Here is a 19,550-nt window from a genome sequence, read left to right on the forward strand (position 1 = left end):
TTCACTTCAATTTAAGAAAATGGATAAAACAACCAGTCTATTTAATGATACAGCTGAAGTTGGGTTTTTTGAATTAAATATGTGGAAAAGATATTCAATATATTCCACTCAACTTCCAGAGAAAAATCCTTCGTATCATTAAAAACCTTTAATGCCTTTTAATTTTTCAAATAATTATATAACGATTAAAATAGCTTCCTGTCTCTTTCAATGTTTTGTAAAGGACTAGCTTGTTACTTTTATCATGCAACTAATACCAGATTTTAAAGTAGACTCTGTAAACAACTTTCTGTTTGAGACAATTATCAGGAAGATCAAAATGTAAGAAAGCAAAATTACTTTAGTGTTTTCAGATTTTATTAACATCAGTATAAGTAATGGTAGGAATGAAATACAATTTAAAGTAAAAGCATCCTGAACAATATTAAGTTATATGGCATCCTTTTTATTAAACACTTTCAATCAATATAGTCAAAATCTTCTGGTATACCAAATGTTTTGTCAATTTTGTTGTCTTCAAATCCAAACTTCCGTTTAGCCCAAGATTTTACAGCAAATATATTATCTGTAGATAAAGTACATGGAAAACAGTGGATATTAGGGCTTCAAGTGTTTATAATGATAATCATAATAAAAGACCCTTAATGTTTCAAGATAATTAACAGATCTACAAATTGTCATCCTGAGGCCCCTCCTCAGATCTAAACTACCTATTTGGTTGCAACATCCAACAGTGATTATTTTGTGATTTCCAATTCTCACGTAGAGATGAGGATAAGAACTACACTGAAATTTCCTGTATGAGACACTTCAGCAGTAAGTTTTCCAAAAGACAACTGATTGCGCCATAGACATAGGGTGAACAGTTCAGCACAAAATCTACTGTGCTTAGAACTTGACACTCTTTTTCATTCAGGAATTTTAAAAAAGAAACCAACCCTTCCCTCTCTACACTGAAACAGAAGACTGGTTACATGATCAAAATTCAGATGCTTAGCAACTGACTCATGTTTGGTTGCAGTGTTCCTGGGATCATATGATCACCTAACAAGCAAAGTCAACAGCAGAAGGAAGATTTATTTAACAACAACTGCAATGATTTACTTAACAACAAAGGTTGTAAAATGGGGCAAAACTCCCTTAGCAACAAAAAGTTGGGATTCATTTGCGGTTGTAAGTCAAAGACTACCTGGTAGATGGCAGTTCTATAATCAAGAAGAGTCTTTCCCAGCTGACCACTTCTAAACTTCTGTGAAAGAATCTCTAAAAACTATTTAAATGAACCAGAAATTTCATATAGATGTCAATTCTTTTTATTTAATTATTTGCAGTTTTATTGATTCATTTTAAATAACATATGCAAATTTATTTTGTGATAAAATTGATGTAGCTGAAACATGATTACGTACCAATTAGTTTGGACTTGATTACACATGAGTGTTCCTGGAAAACTGTCTCAATGTGGAATGTGATGTAATGTGATTAAATTGTAATTATAATGTAAAATCATAAACCATTCATATCATCATTCACAATAATCTGACAATGAGCAAGCCCATTTATTGTGTCAGCTGCTTTGTATAATTACCATAAATCATATACTGCTGTGTACTCTAATCCAAAATCCCAAGTAACTTCAAATTGATTTACACATTTTATTGCTTTTCATTCATTCATTCATTATTTGGTTAGTTTGCACCAACTATCATTATTTGCAGATTACTTGAAGATTGTCACACACAATCTGTGTATAAAATGCTTAGCACCTAAACAATAACAGAAGTGATACCTAGCAAAAACTGAGTCTATAACTAAGAACAATTAAAACATATTAATCAGAAATCACAAAAATTATATTACAAGCAATGGCATCTTCACCAGTAATTGTTATTTTATGGGTTTTCAGCAATCTCTTTTCTGGAAAATAAATCAGTTTTATGTAAAAAAAAAAAAAAGTAATTACAATCTAAAGCTAAAACTTGTATCTTTTCATGTATTTATTTTTGTTCACAGAAGAATGAATGCTGTAAAATAACGTAATGCAGACACACCAGTCCATCTGTTGGCTGCTTCCTTAGCTATTTTATTTGCTTGACCTAAAAAGAAGAACAAATAAAGAAATAAAATTCCTTAGAAGCAATTCATTAGTTCACTAACTTAACAGACTCAAAAGAATAAAACTATATTTTCAGACTTATTATGCATTTTAAATAACTTGAAAATGTTTTATTGTCCCTTTGAAGTTAATATTCAACCTGAAAGATGGCATATATCTGGCTATACTACAGGAAAATAAGAATCCTTTAGTGCTTCACTGAATTAGAAGAGGCTATGCTCTAAGAAGAAACAATGTATTGTACAAACATTTAAAAATTAGGATATCTGAATTCTGTGATTCATAATGAAGAATGTTATTTGAAATAATGCTTTTATTTGTATTTTTCACTAAAGATGAATACATTTATAAAAAAAAACCCATGGATGAATTACAGAATCATGACCCTTTAGTAAAAATCCCTTGCTCATTTGTTATAAATTATTTGGGTAACTTCGTAATGTGCCAGTTCATATATTCTTGTTATTCACTTTCCTCTGCTATGGGACAATTTATAAAATGGGAATTGGCAGCTAGTAAAGTTCATAAGTGTATAGTGAAAAACAGGGTCGTCTTAACAGCATTATTGGCCCCGGGCAAAGCAGTGTACTTGGGCCCCTATGACAACTAACGAATAAAAATGTGAATGGTCGATAAAATTAGACATATATTTATTTTATTGGCACTTCCAACAAAATCGATGTTATTTAATAAAATAACACCGATTAATTAAAAATGCAGTAAAATGTAATAAATATGTTGCTGTATTTATATGATACAAGGTGTATTAAAGGGTTAACATACACATATTAATATGGGGCCCCTATGCTTGTGGGGCCCAAGGGCAAGTGCCCATCCGGCCCATGCATTAAGACAGCCCTGGTGAAAAAGCTCCTGTATCCAAAGTTCTACACCAATGAGTTTGTTTGCTTATAGATACAGACAACACTGGTTAAGGTGAACATCCCTCCACCAAAAAAAAAATATATACATTGATTTTATGAGATTATTTAATCACATGCCAAAATAATACTAAAACATTTCTACAGTAGATTAGCATATGATCACTTAACAGTTAGAACAATTAATCAGTGGAACAACTAGCCTCCAGAAGTTGTGAATATTCCAACACTGGAAGCCTGGACAACCCTTTGTCTGAAATGGTGTAGGGTTTCCTGTCTGAGCAGGGGGTTGAACTAGAAGACCTCCAAGGTCCCTTCCAACTCTGTTATTCTATTGTTCAGAAGATTGTAGGGAAACGGCTATTGGGACATATGGAAACTGCTCTTATAGCAAATGAGGTTTTACAGCTCTCTCTTCATTTTCTGATTTCCAGGCTTTCCATAGTGAGATCCTGAAATTATTTATAGTTCTCACATCCACATATAGCCCTGGTTTGTCAGTATCTGTCTAGCATTTTTAGTGGCAGTGGTCAGTATATGTTTGTCTCTAGGAATGATAAAAATTAATGCAACTTTAAATGTTTCATTGCTATAAATTTACACTGCAGATAGTCTTCAACTTACACACAGAATGGAGCCCAGAATTAATGTTGCCGAGTGAGAAATTTAAGTGAGTTTTGCCACATTTTATGACTTTTCTTGCCACATTTGTTAAGTGAAGCAATGCAGTCGTTAAATTAGTAACACAGTTGTTAAGTGAATCTGGCTTCCCTGTTGACTTTGCTTGTCAAAAGGTCGCAAGAGAGGATCACATGACACCCAGGACAATACAATAGTCATAAATGTGAATCAGTTGTCAATGATGTCATGTAAATCATGTGACTGAGAGGATGCTGCAACACTCGTAAGTGTGAAAATTGTCATAAATCACTTTTTTTAGTGCCATTGTAACTTTAAATAGTCACTAAGTGAACTGTTGTAAGTCAAGGACTACCTGTATTAGCAAGATTTAATTTGCAAAATAAACTTATGTTAAATATGTGACAGGACAATACCCAACTCCAAGCCCTACCCTATAACATAACGAACTATTTTATTTAAAACTTGCAGATGAGATCAATTAGCTTCAGATTAAAAATCATAATAATAAATTTTAAAGAAATAAAACAAAGGAAAAATAGGGTAAAAAAGGATCCTGTGAATTACATTACAAAGACAAGTTCTCATCTAAAATGATATATATTCCCTAAAATGATAAAATGAATCATGAATAATATTATTTCACTGTAGTTAGTGAAATAAATAAATCTCATTTACTTTTAATAATCCTATTTTAATCAAAATATTAAACAAACTAATGATAAAACTTTGCAACTTTATAAATCTATTTATTGGCAATAAGCAAAAATATTTAAAATTTGAAACACCAATTATAATAGAGTGTTCTTGCATAGTTTTTGAAATTTGGGTCTTATTTTGTACATAGCCATTCTTATTCACTGAAATCAAAGAAAAGAAAAAAAAGACGACGTAAAAAACCTGCTTCAAAATGCCTGCAGCTTGCAAAAAACTGGAAGGCAATAAACTGTTTTTTCATTCTTTCCTCCCATGCAGACAGAGTGTGATAACAACCACAGCCCATTTTGTCTTTCCTCTCTAGCCTAGTGTTTGAGTCCCTTGTGCATTTTTGCAACATTTTCCTTCTTCGGGGTCCTTTTCTCTTGTTCTCTCTTGCAATTATATCTGTAAAAAGATGGGCTTATATTATAGTTCACAAGAGTTTGTAACCCACATGTTAAGAAATATTCTTATACAAACAGAATTTTTTTTAAAACCCTTTATTGTATTTTTTAAAGATTTCCCCCCTTACTCCTCTACCAAATATTAATAGACAATAAATAAAATTGCTACAAGTCAGCTATAGATTTCCCCTGCAAGTATTGTATAATATTTTTAGCCAGACCCCAAATCCACAATTCTAAGAAAAATGTAGGCAGCCTGAATAAATAGTGATACATCCAAATTAATGTTAACAATCTTGCCAATGTTAGCCCAAAATAGGACTACAGACCAATGTTCTATCTCGTGAGTTAATTTTAACCAGCCTGTATAAAACAATTCTGAAGCTTCCAAGGTGCATTAAATAAAACTTTGCTTTAAACCGCCACTCCATTGGTTTACAGAGACAGAACACTCAACTTGTTATTGCAGAAGTCACATAAATAACTTGCAACCATTTTGTCAACTTCTATGACAAACAGTTATTTGCTTAAGTATTATTAAGACGCCCTCCTTGCTTTCAGGACATGAAGACCTCTTAAAAATTTGTTCAGGACATGTCATCATGTGGAGTTTCTATCTCTGTTCCCGATTCTGTTCCAGTGGGGCAGGCTAAAGTCAAATCAAGTTGATCTGACAGGCAAATTGAGTTTTTCTGTCAGAAAATGCAATACAATCCCACGTACCAACATTCTGATCCAGATGCTGAGGGAGGTCAGTGACCGGGTTTCCAGATGCCCTGATGCAGGACCATTCAATCTCTAACCATGAGGCTCTGAGACTCTAATACCTCTTGTGCTTTTCTGCTAGAGAGGGCCCACCCAAGCAACCAAAGAAGGGTATTTTTAGGTTGGGTTTTTTTTTCTTTGCCTGGAACAGCTCTGTCCTTGCTCCAGATTAGAAAAAATAGTGGGAGCAGAAAAACTAGAAGCCTCTGTAGAATAGAAAAAAAACTTCTAAGGAGACACTCTTCCCTGCTTCTCTCCCCTGCACTTGCTCTTATCTCTGAATTTACAGGCAGCAGTCATCTACAAGTGCAGCCCTGATTCCATGTGAGGGTAGCAGCCTTGCTGGCCTCGTTTTGGTGGCACATCCAAAAGTATATTGTGTGGGGAAGCAGATTTATAAGGAGCAGGCCTTCCCCTATTTCAAAGGACACAGGTAGTCCTCCAGTTACAAAAGCAATTGGGACTGGAACTTCCCACAGGAAGTGATGTGGTTATCATGCGTGATGTCACATGACTGCATTGCTTAGTGAAGGTAATCTCGGTAATCCTGGTTGTCATGATTAAGCAAAGTTTGCAGGTTATTAAGTGAAGACCTCATGTGACCAGGACTTGTGGACCAGGACCTTGGAAAGACTGTTGTCTTACAACAAGCAGTCAATGGGGAAGCCAGCATGATGTCAAAGGCTCTGGGCAGCCTGCAAGCAAGCCAGCAGATGGGTTAATGCTAATGATTGCAGCCACAAAAGGAAAGTACTGTTATAGTGCTGTGCAAATATTGAACAGATGTGCATGTTCTACAGATTGCAGGTTCGGAGTGTGCTGTGTATGGGCAGATGCAACTAATTTCATACTCTGTAGCGGGCTCCTTAGAAAAAAAAGATGGCAGAGGTGACTTATGGGACCAACTTGCGACCTTCCCTTCTGGCTTCCCCATTGACATTGCTCAGGTGACCACACACTGCTGCAACCATGTGAGTGGGAAGTGGTGGCCAAGTGCCTGAATCACAAAAGAATGATGTGACAGTTGGAGCATCACCCATTTGGTGCCATTGCAACTTGGAACAGTCTCCGAAAGAGTAATTGTTAAATGAGGACTAAGAAAAATATGAAGTATCAACTGCATATAATACAGTTATGCCTATTTGGTTCCAGTCGTATATTTCTGGAAAAATAATAAAATAACTTTATATCTTAGATAAACTGTAAGACATTCAAAATTCTTCTAGTAGTTTTTCCACTGTCAACATAGGGAAAATACTTTGTGGGAAGGCAACTAACAAGACAAAATTTATGCATACTACTGTTGTATTTGAGAATATACTATTTTAGGTATTAATATTGGTTTTACTATAAGCAAAAGGGAAAGAGAAAGGACAGGAAAAGAGATTTAAATGCATTACTTAGAACCATCAACCTTTTTATGAAGTTGTTATTTTAGAAAGTGTGGAGGATTGTGAAATAACAAACTATTACTTTAATAAAAATAAATATAATTTGAATTTTCATTGAGAATATACTGGCAATGTAGTGAAATAAGGAAAAAGAAAAAAGAAAAAAAACTTTTGACCTTGAAAAACATCAAGTATGCATAGCTGAATTTACAAAACAAGAAGTAGCTTGGACCAGTATGAGTTGTCAGCTTGCAAATATGCACCAACCAGCAAGTTTGAGAGTTTCTTTTTCAGTTAACAATAGCCAAATACTTTGAAACACTTTCTACTTAGTTATCAAGTAACACAGTATACGATAAATCCTCCCCACCCATCCAAAAGGAAGCATCTGTAATGCTATTTTAACTTTGGTTTGGATTCATTTATTCCAGTACCTTCCAAAATTATAGTTGATAGACGCTCTGAGTTGCAGCTATGCACTTTTCTGAAAGAATAATTCTTTGTATTTAACTAATGAGACAACTATTATAAAAGCAATGACTGTTCTCTAGGTCATTAGAAGAGTAACCTACTGTGGGCAAAACCTATTCAAGGTCAGCCTTTTATGGTCAAATGCTAATAATAAAAAGTGATATTACAAGACAGTACAATATTTTTTTTTATTTTTAAGATAAAAATTTGCTTTTTATAGCAGAAATTGCCAAATCACCCTGGGGATTAGGGATTCCATAATGTAAGGGGCAGCCACAGAAAAGGCACATTTGAGAGCTACTACTAAGTGGCAAGATTTCAGGGATGGGATCTGGAGCTTGCTCACCCTATCTCAGGGCTGTCAAACTCATGTTGTCATGGTGGTGTCACATGACATATTGGGACTTTCCCCCCCTTCGCGAAACCGAGCGGGGGCGGGCCAGCACGTGATGCATCCAGCCTGCGGCCCGTGAGTTTGACAGCCCTGCCCTATCTGATCTCATGGGAAGGGCAGGCATTCTGCAAATAACCTGTTCCTGTACCATGCAGGGCTTTAAAAGTGATAACCAGTGCCTTGAATTGAAGCCAGAAGGAAATTTGGAGCCCATGAAACTTGCTCTACAGAGTATAATGTGGGCATACCTAAGAACACTTAATATTGTAAGTGCTGTTCCATTTGGACCACTTGTAGCTTCCAAGTGGTATTCAAAGGCATGCTCATGTAAAACACATTGCAATAATCAAAATGGGACCTGACTAAGGTGTGAGGGGCCATTAACAAAGGCTCCTGAACTAGGAAAGGGTACAACTACTGCACCAGACAAATCCGTGCAAACCCCCCCACAAACAACTGAATCCCAGAGGACCATCAGACTGCACACCAATTCAATCTGAGGATGTGCAACACCATAAAGATAGCAAGTCACCAGTTCCTGAGGGACCAAAACCCCAAAGGTACTGCATCTTGCCAGGATTGACTTGAAGTCAGCTCATCATCTCCCAGATCTGCACAGATGGGATATAATGGGATATAAGACAGATAGATAGTAGATGGGAGACACCTAAGCTCTGAGGGTCTCTCACTCTTTCACCAACATGGACTGGAACATGCCACTGACAAAAAAGGAGAACCACCATAAAACAATGATTCCAAATTCCAAACTCTTAAGCTAGCCCAAAAGGGTATCAGGGACAATGGTATAAAAAATGGCTGATAGAGCCAGGAGAACCTAGACCAGGGGTGTCAAACTGGCGGCCCACGGGCCAGATGCATCACACGCAGGCCACGCCCACCCCAGCTCCGCAAAGTGGAAAAACATCACGATACATCACATGATATCAACGTGACGCGGTGAGTTTGACACCTGTGACCTATACAATTGCTCCAAAGGTGATCAGCAAGTGCAACCAATCCCATCTCTGTACTATACACTGGCCTGAACCTAGATTGAAAAGGGACCAAATAATTGTCTTCATCCATGGTTCTCTGAAGCTGAAAATTACCCTCTCATCAATCTTTCCCGAATGATTGGAGGCTGTTAGGGATAACATTGTTTACCCCAACTGTTTTGGGTAAAGATAATAAAATGATGAATCATGGTTTGTCAGATAAAGTGTATGTGACTTTAAGCTAAAGGAATGTAATTAAGGGTGCAGCTGTAAAAGTACTATATAAGCAGCAAGGCACTCTCTGGCTCTTACTGGCTGGCTTATTGAAGACTGCGTTCTTGCTGGATCGGGAGGAGAAGAAGTGTTGGATTACTTTGAAGATATTTCTCAACGGAGAGAAGATAAGTTTTGGACAGATTTATTATATGTGTACTGACACTGGCTATTCGACACGGACTTTGCAATTAGAGTATCCTCGACAAGACTTGACTGAATTTGGTATATGACTAATGGACTGTTTATAATGACTATGCTATAATTCTTAAATGGAATAAATTATAATTTTGATAGCACAAGCGTATCTGTATTTTTACTGCGTGTTAACTAGAAAACTTATCTCACACATTTACCTGTCTTCCTATCTGACTTCGCTGCACGTTCTGTTTTAGTTTGTTTTCCTTAACACCCGTTGGGGAATCCAGGCTTAACAGAGGCTGGACAAAAGATATCTAGAAAAGGTGGGTCAAGGAAGACCTCTTGAGAAGGAGGCGCACCATCTCTTCCTTCAGGGTAGGAAGTATACCTCCTCCCACAAAAAGGAATTAACCACTTGGACCCAGCCACATGCCACCTCCAGGAAGCTTTAACAGGGACGGGCATAGATCTAGAACACAAGTAACCAAGCTCAAAGCTGCAATGGCTCTACTCATTTCTTCAGAATAAACTGGCTCAAGCTTCTCCTGGATAACAGGGTTCAGATGTGTCTTAGACATTTGCAAAAAAAACCTGCCTAGCTAAAGTCCAATTCCAAATGAAATTGAGACTTTATCTGACAGATGTTGAGAATTTTCTCACAATGAGAATAGATGAAATAGTTGGAAACAGTGTATCAGAGAAATATAGAGAAGATAACTGTAGAGTAGAAGGTAAAGAAACCTAGAAGAGATCATGCAAAACAAGGACATTTCAATCACAGCAAAGATCAGAATAATTAAAGCATAGTCTTTCTAACAGTAATTGATTATTGTGAAAATTAGAAAGACTGAAAAACTGGGAAGACTGGGAAAGACTGAAAAACATACACCTTGGATTATGGATGTGGAGGTCATTACAAGAGTACCAGGGTCTGCAAGAAGAAATAGCCAATCAGTTTTGGATCAAACAAAGGCTAATTGCTTCCTTGAGACAAGAATCAGCAAGAAGAAACTTAAATACTTTGATGTAAGTGCATGATGGATTAAAAAGAATTATTGTGTTTGGCAAGAAACGAGAAAAGGAAAGTCAATGGATACAGTGGATAGTAGTGATCCAATAAATCCTTGGAAAGTCCCTGAAAGAGCAATATACTTGTCAGAACAAGTTTTTGAACTTTTGCTTATAAGTCACCATAAGGTCACCATTTATCATAAACTGTATATATCAACTAGAAATCTTCTGTGCTTTATTTTCCACACCTTTACACTGTATCATTAAGCTAGATATGAAGTGCAATTTTAGTAATTAGCAATATTTTTATGAGATGAAACAAATAGCTAGCTCACAGATGATAAAAGGAAGAATTTGCTTTATGTTCTTTTTTGTAATATACGCACTAATACAAAATAATAAAGACAAGTTGCTTCCTATCCAGATATCTAAGGGGTGGGAGACTGGGAATTACTCTGTGTGGTTATGTAACTGTGTAGTTATATAAAAATACAGCAGTAGGTTTTTTAGATCATCTTCCACTGCTGAATACAAAGACAAACAAACTAGGTAAAAGACAAGTTATATATTTTGTTATTTAATCCTTGAAAATGGTTTTTGAATAGCAATGTTATTGGCATTACTAGATTTTACAACGCATGCTGATTAATACTCAAAGAACAAATATTTTAACAATGCAGTTCCATATAGGCCTAACTTTTAATATTTCTTGCTCTGAAGTGTAAAGGCAGATGTGACTTTGCTTATGCATTTTCTCAATTTAAGAGAAATCCATAATACACGTTGTGGCAAAAGATAATGCTTACCTACATACATGCAACTAATGATTTCATGGAAAACAGCAAACAGGATCATCCAAAATTTTATTTGCACAAAGGATATACTGTAACTCATCCAGTAAAAGTAAAAGGAACTAAAACTAAAGAGGCAGTTTTATATAAAAGGGAAGGAGAAGCTAATTTACTCACACCCTGAAAGCAGATTAGACAATATATTTTAAGTGATCACTTCTCAGTATTTATTATCCACAAATACTTGTATGAGTGTTTTACTGCCAATACCGTGTTTCTCATATAATAAGGCCGGGTCTTATTTTTTTTTGAGCCCCGAAAAAATGGCTAGGTTGTCTTTTTGGGGGTGACTTAATTCCCCCCTCTGCATCTTCAGGCGGGTGGGGCGGCGACGGCTTGGATGTTGACCTCGGCATTGGTGGGGCACTTTGTATCGGGTCAACGCAGGCAGCACCATATATATCCGGGTGTGCAACAAGAGTACTTCCTAACGGCAAGCCCCCCCACCATTCCCATTTCGCATGTTTTAATATAGGCCTTAATTTGGGGGGAGGGGCTTAATTTCATTTCATGCCTATAAAACATGCTGGGACTTCCTATTGGGGGAGGCCGTATTGTTGGAGAAACAGGGTAACATGCAGTTAACAACTAAAAGCATTTATTCCTGACATTTAAACTTAATTTCAAAACTTACATTACTAAAGCATGTTCCAAAGAGAGGCTCCCTGCAAACAGACAAAAACAGTGAGCACTTTCAGGGTTTAGAGCATGGGTATGAAACTCAAATTCATTGAGGGCCGCATCAGGATTGTGGTTGACCTCAGGGGGGAGTGGGCGTGGCCAGGATGGAGCCTGGCCTCTGTTTTCACTGGCAGAGGGCTGGAGGCCATGGGCTTCCTGCTCGTGGCCCTCCCAGGCTCCGTTTTCGTTGGCAGAGGCAACAACAAGCCAGTCCATCGTTGTTTCCAGGGCAGCCCCATGGGCCTGATCTTAACACCCCACTGGCCTTGAGTTTGACACTCCTGATTTAGAACTCTCGAAGTCGGCTTTGTTTAAGTCATGAGTCTGGAGACTTCAAATGTATATTGGGTTTGCTCACTTCCTTTCTTAATCGCTTTACAAAATTGCTTCTTAACTGCTTTTAGATATAAGAATATGGGACACAACAAGTTTCATCATACTACATGATTCTTCTTTAATCCTCAGCAAAAAAAAGTTTCATGTGTTAAGTTTTAAGAATTTTAAAAACCTGAAACGAACAGCAAAAAGTGATTAGAATGTTGATATGGAAAGTTATAAATGGACTAATAAGCCAACTGGATTTGCAATAACATCTTGAAATTATAAGAATCTTTCTTGTGGGTTGCTTAAAATCCTGTTTAAAAGATACAGTACAACACTTTGAATCTAAGTATAAAAAGTCTTTCAATGGAAAAATGTTACGGGTTAGAGAAAAACATGATATAAGAGGAGACTTTGAAGGCTGGACACTAGAGGCAATCAGAAAGAACTAAAAAAAGAAACCCACAAATACAGAAAGGAGAACTTATTTAACTTTGGAAGAATTCAAGGATATTTGGGAAAATATACTAGGAAATTTCTATTAAGGTGTCTACTATCATAAAAATAGGCTTAAAGGAGGAACTGGAAGAAGATACCACTGAGAATCAGGCTATTTTGGATTTGGATTTAAAAAGATGAAGATTCTTAATATGTTGTTCTTGGTAGCTGTTAATGGATTTTTATTGCCTGGGTCTGAATGATGAGGTTTTAAAGATTTGTTTATAGATAATACATACACGCAGAAGAGATTGTTTTGTATTTTTAAAGAAAAAGATAATACTATTAAAAATAAATATGAAACCGATATGATTATATATAACATGTATGTTGTTATTTCTGGTAACACAAAGGGACTTTTGCTGACTAGGACTGAATTATGTTTATAATTTGTTCATAGATAAGAGATGAGATATAACTTGGGAAAAAGTGTTCTTTTATATAAATGACAGGGATGGTGATAAGTTACTGAAATTGTACTTGTCTTAATGAAGAAGCAAGTAATTTCTTTATATTTTTTTCTTTTATGCACTTTTTATATTTTTTTCAGTTTGTATTCATTTTTTAACCTTTGTATTTTTAAACTGTCATAAAAATTATTATAAAAAAGTTGTCCCAGTCATGCACAAGAAAAATATATAAAACTTGTGAGTGGAGCTTTATAGAAATACAAACATTAAAAAAAAAAGTGGGGTATGGAACCCTCTTTATTTATTTATTTATTTATTTATTTGATTTGCCAATTGTTTACAAGATAATAAGTATAAGTGTATACATAGTTGTGAATACATGAAATGGGTACATATAAGAAAAATAAAAGAATAAGAGAAACAATAGGACAGGGACGGTAGGCACGATGGTGCGCTTTATGCACGCCCCTACAGACCTCTTAGGAAAGGGGTGAGGTCAATAGTAGACAGTCTAAGGTTAAAGTTTTTGGGGTTTGGGGAAGAGACTATAGAGTCGGGTAGAGTATTCCAGACATTGACCACTCTATTGCTGAAGTCGTATTTCCTGCAATCAAGTTTGGTGCGGTTTACTTTGAGTTTGTATCTATTGTGTGCTCTTGTGTTGTTATGGTTGAAGCTGAAGTATTCATTGACAGGTAGGACATTGCAATGTATGATTTTATATACCATGCTTAGGTCAGACCGAAGACGGCGTAATTCAAGGTTTTCTAGTTTTAGAATTTCAAATCTGGTGGCATAAGGTATTCTACAACGAGTAGAAGAGTGGAGAACTCTTCTTGTGAAATATTTCTGGACTTTCTCAATTGTGCTAATATCAGATACGTAATGAGGGTTCCAGACTGATGAACTGTATTCGAGTATTGGTCTAGCAATGTTTTGTATGCTCTGGTTAGTAGTGTGATATTACCAGAGAAAAACTACGTAGGATTAGGTTAACAACTCTTAATGCCTTTTTGGCTATGTAGTTGCAGTGGGCTCTAGCACTTAGATCATTAGAGGTGAGTATTCCAAGGTCCTTTACAGAGCTTGGGTCATCAACAAGATCTTGACTATTCAGCTTGTATTTTATTTTCTGATTTTTTTGCCAATATGTAAGACAGAGCATTTATTTGTTGAGATTTGAGTTGCCATTTGTTTGACCATTCAGATACATAGTCAAGGTCTTTTTGTAAGGTAGCAGTATTGTCTGTGGTATTGAACAGCTTTACATCATCAGCGAAGAGAACGCAATTGCTCTTAATATGATCACAGAGGTCGTTTATGTAGAGTATGAAGAGAGTTGGTCCTAGAACACTGCCCTGGGGGACACCACTATTGACAGGTACTGGATTTGATAGAACGCTCCCGATTTTGACCATTTGTTGTCTGTTTGACAGGAATGCTTCTATCCAGTTATTCAGTTGTCCAGAGATACCATAGGATTTTATTTTTAGGAGTAGTTTGTCGTGTACCACTGAATCAAAGGCTTTACAGAAGTCTATGTAGATTGCGTCAATTGCTTTGCCCTGGTCGAGTTGTGTCGTCCATATGTTTTTGCAGTGTAAGAGTTGCAGATTACAGGATAGTTTTTTTCTGAAACCAAATTGTTTATTGGAGAGTAGGTTGTTTGACTCTAAGTGGAGGATGATGGATTGGTTAATAATTGATTCCATGACTTTACAGGTGACGCAGCATAAGGAGATTGGCCTGTAATTTTCAACTAGGCTTGGGTCTCCCTTTTGAAGATGGGGATGACTGTGGCTTGTGACCATAGGTTAGGCAAGGAGCTGGTCCTGAAAGATTTTTCAAAGATTATGCTTAGAGGTTTGGCTATGGCAGTGGATAGCTTTCTTAGAAGTAGGCACATATTCCATCCGGTCCAATAGATAGAGATGGTTTTAGATTGCGTAGTGATTTTTCGACATTGTCTTCTGTGAAATCGATATGTATTAGATCATTGTTGTTATCTGTGGTACGGCTAGGAAATACTGGGCATGATCCATTGCTGTTTACAAATACTGAGCCGAAGAATGTGTTAAAGATGTTGGCTTTAATGGTGTCGTCGTTGCAGTCTTTACCATCAGGTCCTATCAAGGGAGGGATGGACCCAAACCAAAACAGTTAAAGCCACCCATGAAGGATTGGAAGATAAAAGAGAACATGAGAGGAAAGAGAACGTAGAAGATAATGATGCTGGGAATTTTAATATTCCAGGTAACTTTACTACTTCAAAATTGATTGCCTAATCCATAAGTTCAAAGCATCTAACCTGTTTTTCTTCAGATATGTTTTTTTCTCCTGCTTGAGAAAATGTTTTCTTGCACATTCTACCTAATCCAAGGCAGGAATATAAGATAATAGGGTGAAACATATATGGCAGAAGTATACGTGAAAATAATCTACCTGCTTTGGAGTATCACAGTTGAATATGAATCGGGTGTATTATGCAGGAGAGGGAAGGAGAGAGAAATGGACTAATTCTAAACTACATCACTCAGAGTAGTGTTCAGATGAAGAAAAGTCTTCATTCTTTCTACTCTTAGTTAGTCAGACTGTACTTAGGATAGTGTGCCCAGTTCTGAGCACCATATATTATAAAACACACTGATAATCTGAACCCTGTTCAGAGAACAACCAAGTCGATAAGAGACCTGGGAAGGAAAATAAAAAATCAATTGGAGTTTTGGATGTCCCTCTGAAGAAAACCACAGGAAGACATGATATCTGAAGAGATGAACTTCTGAAGGTCTGTCATATGGAAAATAACAGAAAATTGTTCCAGAATTGTTTCATTCCTACAGGAAGAACCTGTGCTCTTGCCAACCAATCTTGCCTGCTATCAGGTCCTATTCAAACCAACCTATTATAAATAGCTACAAAGAGTGACTTCTGTCGTCATTCACCTATTATCTTTACTAAATCCTACTGTCTTTGTGTTGAGCCTTTGTGTTGAGCCTGTCTCCTCTGTAAAAAGGGATTCCACACTCAGTCTGAATAGTTTTAACCTATATCTGTTTGTCAACATATCTAAGTTCTAAGCATAGTTCACAAAATTGTCTGCTATAACATCTTGCCTGTCAATGACTTCTTCAGCCTCCATCGCAATAATACACGTGCAAACAACTGATACAAACTCAAGGTAAACTGCTCCAAACTCGATTGCAGAAAATACGACTTCAGCAACAGAGTGGTCAATGCCTGGAACGCCCTACCCAACTCCGTTGTGACAGCCTCAATCCCTCACAGCTTCAACCTCAAACTGTCTACCATGGACCTCACCCCATTCCTAAAAGGTCCTTAAAGGGGACGTGCATAAGCGCACTAGCGTGCCTACCACGCTTGTCTTACTGTCCCCATTTATCTGTATTTATTTCATTTGTTCATGTTTATGTTCATACCTATATTTGTTTTCTTCTACATGTTTGATAAACAAACAAATAAATAAATAAGTGTGAACCCATGAGGGTCAGTAGGTAGATGCAACAAAACAGTTTTTCCTCTTCTTAGCAGACATCTTCTAACATGGTTATAATATCATTCATTTCAACAGCTAAGTTCTGAGACAGCCTTATTGATTTCAAAGTGAAAGCCTAATTTACAAATAGTGGCTGCACTGATCTTCATTAGCCATCCAAATGGTGGTAACCATAGTCATATACTAACTCAACCAGGGGTAGCAAAAATGGCAAAAATAACCACATCTCACTGACTATATTGCCATTATGATGTTATTTTATCCACTGCTCACATGTGCACCAATTCAGCTGAACCAGTTTTCTAAGTCTTCTCTTCTTTCTTCTCTATGCCACTTGACTGTCTCCTTATACACTAATCTCCATAGTTACCTTTGACATAGATTTATCCGGTCCTTTCATAAGAAGTCATAACCACACTATAAGAAAAACCAAGATGACAGATATGACATCTAATCCAAGCTACAATTTATATGTTTTCCAAAACATACCTTATATTCTGCACTCATACTCTTAGCATACAACGCCCACCCACGCACCAAAAAGGAAGCATATAGTGATTGTGACCAGGAAGGAGGTATCAAGAGTTAAACAATCATCAATGAAAATACCACTGTTTGAAAGCTATGAAAATGGGATTATTATGGGAAAAAAATCAGTATAGTATTATAATACTAAACAAAACTTACGGATTTCTTCAACAATATCTGGATCACATTCTTTATATTTATCTACTTCTGTCTTTAGATGGTCTTTCTTCTGTTGTAAGGCACTAAGTTCCTTTATTAGTGCTGCACGTTCTGCCTGAATACATTTAATTTGAGAGAATCCAAAATAAAATAATCATCATTATCATTAAAATGTATCAAATTTTCTGGTCACTGTGCATACAGAGAATCCAATTTCTTTCAAACGTAGCAGATAATACTATAGTACTCTAACATTTTTTTTCTATAACACACAAACACAATATTATTATGACAGTAATACAATGAGACATAATTTTTATTTTATTCAGCATATGCAAATTTAATTTAAATAAAGTGTCAGTATTATAATTAATATGCGGACAATACAATATAGGAGATAGTATATTAAAATAAAATCATAATAAAATCACCATAATAAGGAGCCATGGAATTTCAATGCGATAGATGTTATAATTCAATATCTAAGGAAGATAACCATCTAACTGCTTCTGGTGCAGCTGGGGTGAGGTCATCCTAGGTACCTTAAAATTTCCTGAGTGGACATTCTTGAACTATGAAGTATAAGAAGGGATATAAAATATAGACTACCCCCACAATGGTATATCCCGGGCAACAAACTGTCTTAACAGGGCAGCTAAAAGTCTATACACAGAGCAACCGAACTGGATATTGCATCTCTTACAATCAAAAACTATGGAGGCAGCAATTAGACAGAATTTATACTGTTATATCTGTTAAATATATATTTCAGGGCTAAGTGAAAAAGCATGTGTATTTTTGGCAATACCAGTTCAAGTATGTGCAGATTATTAGAATGCATCTCTAGTTGCAGTCCTTATAAATCCACATTCATAATCTAGTATGATATGAATAACTTTAAAGAAAAGTGTAACAAATTATGAAAGGATTTAAAAATAAAATAATTTCTAAAATATATTTAAAAATAGAATTTAAAAGAAACTCCCCTCATGTAACATATAATATTAGTACTATTACAGAGCTATGCTTTAGGTAACACAGACAGCCCTGCATTCTACAGTTGCCACCTATAGAAAACCTATACTTTCATCCTGACAGCTATAATATTTTCAAATTGGAATTCCATCTGGACTTGGGACATGGCAGAACAGGGATGCCATGGTATTCCCCTCCCCCAATTATTTCAGAAGGCACCATAAAAGTATAAAAAATGTCACAAGATTTGATGATATTGTCATATAGTAATTTTTTTAGGGCTTTTGAGTCACCACGCAAAATTACACATGGCAAATGGGGCTTGATTGGTTGCTAATCAATGTTCTGAAATAAAACTTACAGTATCTTGCCGCCCAATTTTTGATTGCTTGGTGCTTTCTTCTAAATCCTTTTTCTTCTGACAATAGTCTGAGAACTAAAGGGGAAAAAAAGCAAATCTCAGATTATATAAACATTAATATTTATATTCAATACTCATTTTTTCAATTTCATTTTAAGAAAATGTTTTTTTTTTCAAACAGGCTTAGATTTCTATAATATGCTTGTTCATAAAATGGCTATTATGGCTAATTAATCAGAACAAAATATCCATTTACTGGAAAACTATGGTAGGGTAGCTTCTTTCTGTTGGATAACAAACAGCATTATACAGTGCAAAAATACCTGAGGAGAAAAACACTTAACATTTGACATTTCAGCTTGCACAGTAGGACTATAATACAGACAAACTGCAAGACACCTAGAATAGTGCACACTACATAGTCTGGATCAGTTGTGACTTCCTATGTACAGTACTTTGCAGTACAACAGTTGAAAAATGACTAAGCCATGAGTGAATGTGATAAATGTATTCATCAGTTTATGTCTTTGGATGGCTATTTTCACTAGTTCCAGTTCCAGTGTTGCTGAGATAATCCTGAATTTGCATATTGAATAACAAAAATACAGGATATTTGTAAAGAAACATTGATATGATTTTCTATATGTGTGCATATTATATACCTAAAACATAGATACAAAGGTGGCATAGTATATGCATATTAAATTTATCAAAAGGTTTTCCAGAGGGGTAATTAGTTTAATTTACAGCAACAGAACACCCTCAGTGGATTATCATTCCTTGAAGATAATTTGTTAGTTTTTAAGATAGTTCTCAAACCTTGGTAAATTACCTAAAATTGGATAAAAGGGTTTTTTCTTTGACTAATAATACACAAATCACAGGGGCATTTAAATAAGGACATTCTGATAAGTAGTAAAAAGAACTTTTTGAGAGTTTTGGCAGTGAAGAAAAAAGGGAAATGCTACTTTAAGATGTCACAAGAGTTCATTGTTTTTACCACTTGATATCTCTCTAATTTCCATGAATAAATCTTAGCTTTATAGATGACAACAACTGCTGATAAACTTAC

The 19,550-nt window shown here is 35.9% G+C and overlaps 1 protein-coding gene across 3 annotated transcripts in view; it reads right to left on the bottom strand.

Moving 5' to 3' along the window:
* Nucleotides 1-335: 335 nt before the first annotated feature.
* MND1 (meiotic nuclear divisions 1) overlaps nucleotides 336-19,550 on the bottom strand; it is a 37,125-nt gene continuing 17,910 nt past the window's right edge. The window contains exons 5-8 of one of the 3 annotated variants that reach the window (XR_015749205.1): nucleotides 18,479-18,553; nucleotides 17,143-17,257; nucleotides 1,410-2,096; nucleotides 336-565 (exon numbers count right to left, since the gene is read on the bottom strand). Coding sequence is in view for 2 of the 3 variants with exons in the window: in XM_026668637.2 (XP_026524422.1) it covers nucleotides 459-565; nucleotides 2,052-2,096; nucleotides 17,143-17,257; nucleotides 18,479-18,553 (342 nt within the window). In the remaining variant the exon portion in view is untranslated. The remainder of the gene's footprint in view (nucleotides 566-1,409; nucleotides 2,097-17,142; nucleotides 17,258-18,478; nucleotides 18,554-19,550) is intronic. The other 2 variants (XM_026668637.2, XM_087963000.1) reach the window with 2 other exon arrangements.

Source organism: Notechis scutatus, chromosome 4 (assembly GCF_049901735.1).
Source record: "Notechis scutatus isolate UNSWTSFEM ecotype Mainland chromosome 4, rNotScu1.2, whole genome shotgun sequence".
Classification (NCBI taxonomy): domain Eukaryota; kingdom Metazoa; phylum Chordata; class Lepidosauria; order Squamata; family Elapidae; genus Notechis; species Notechis scutatus.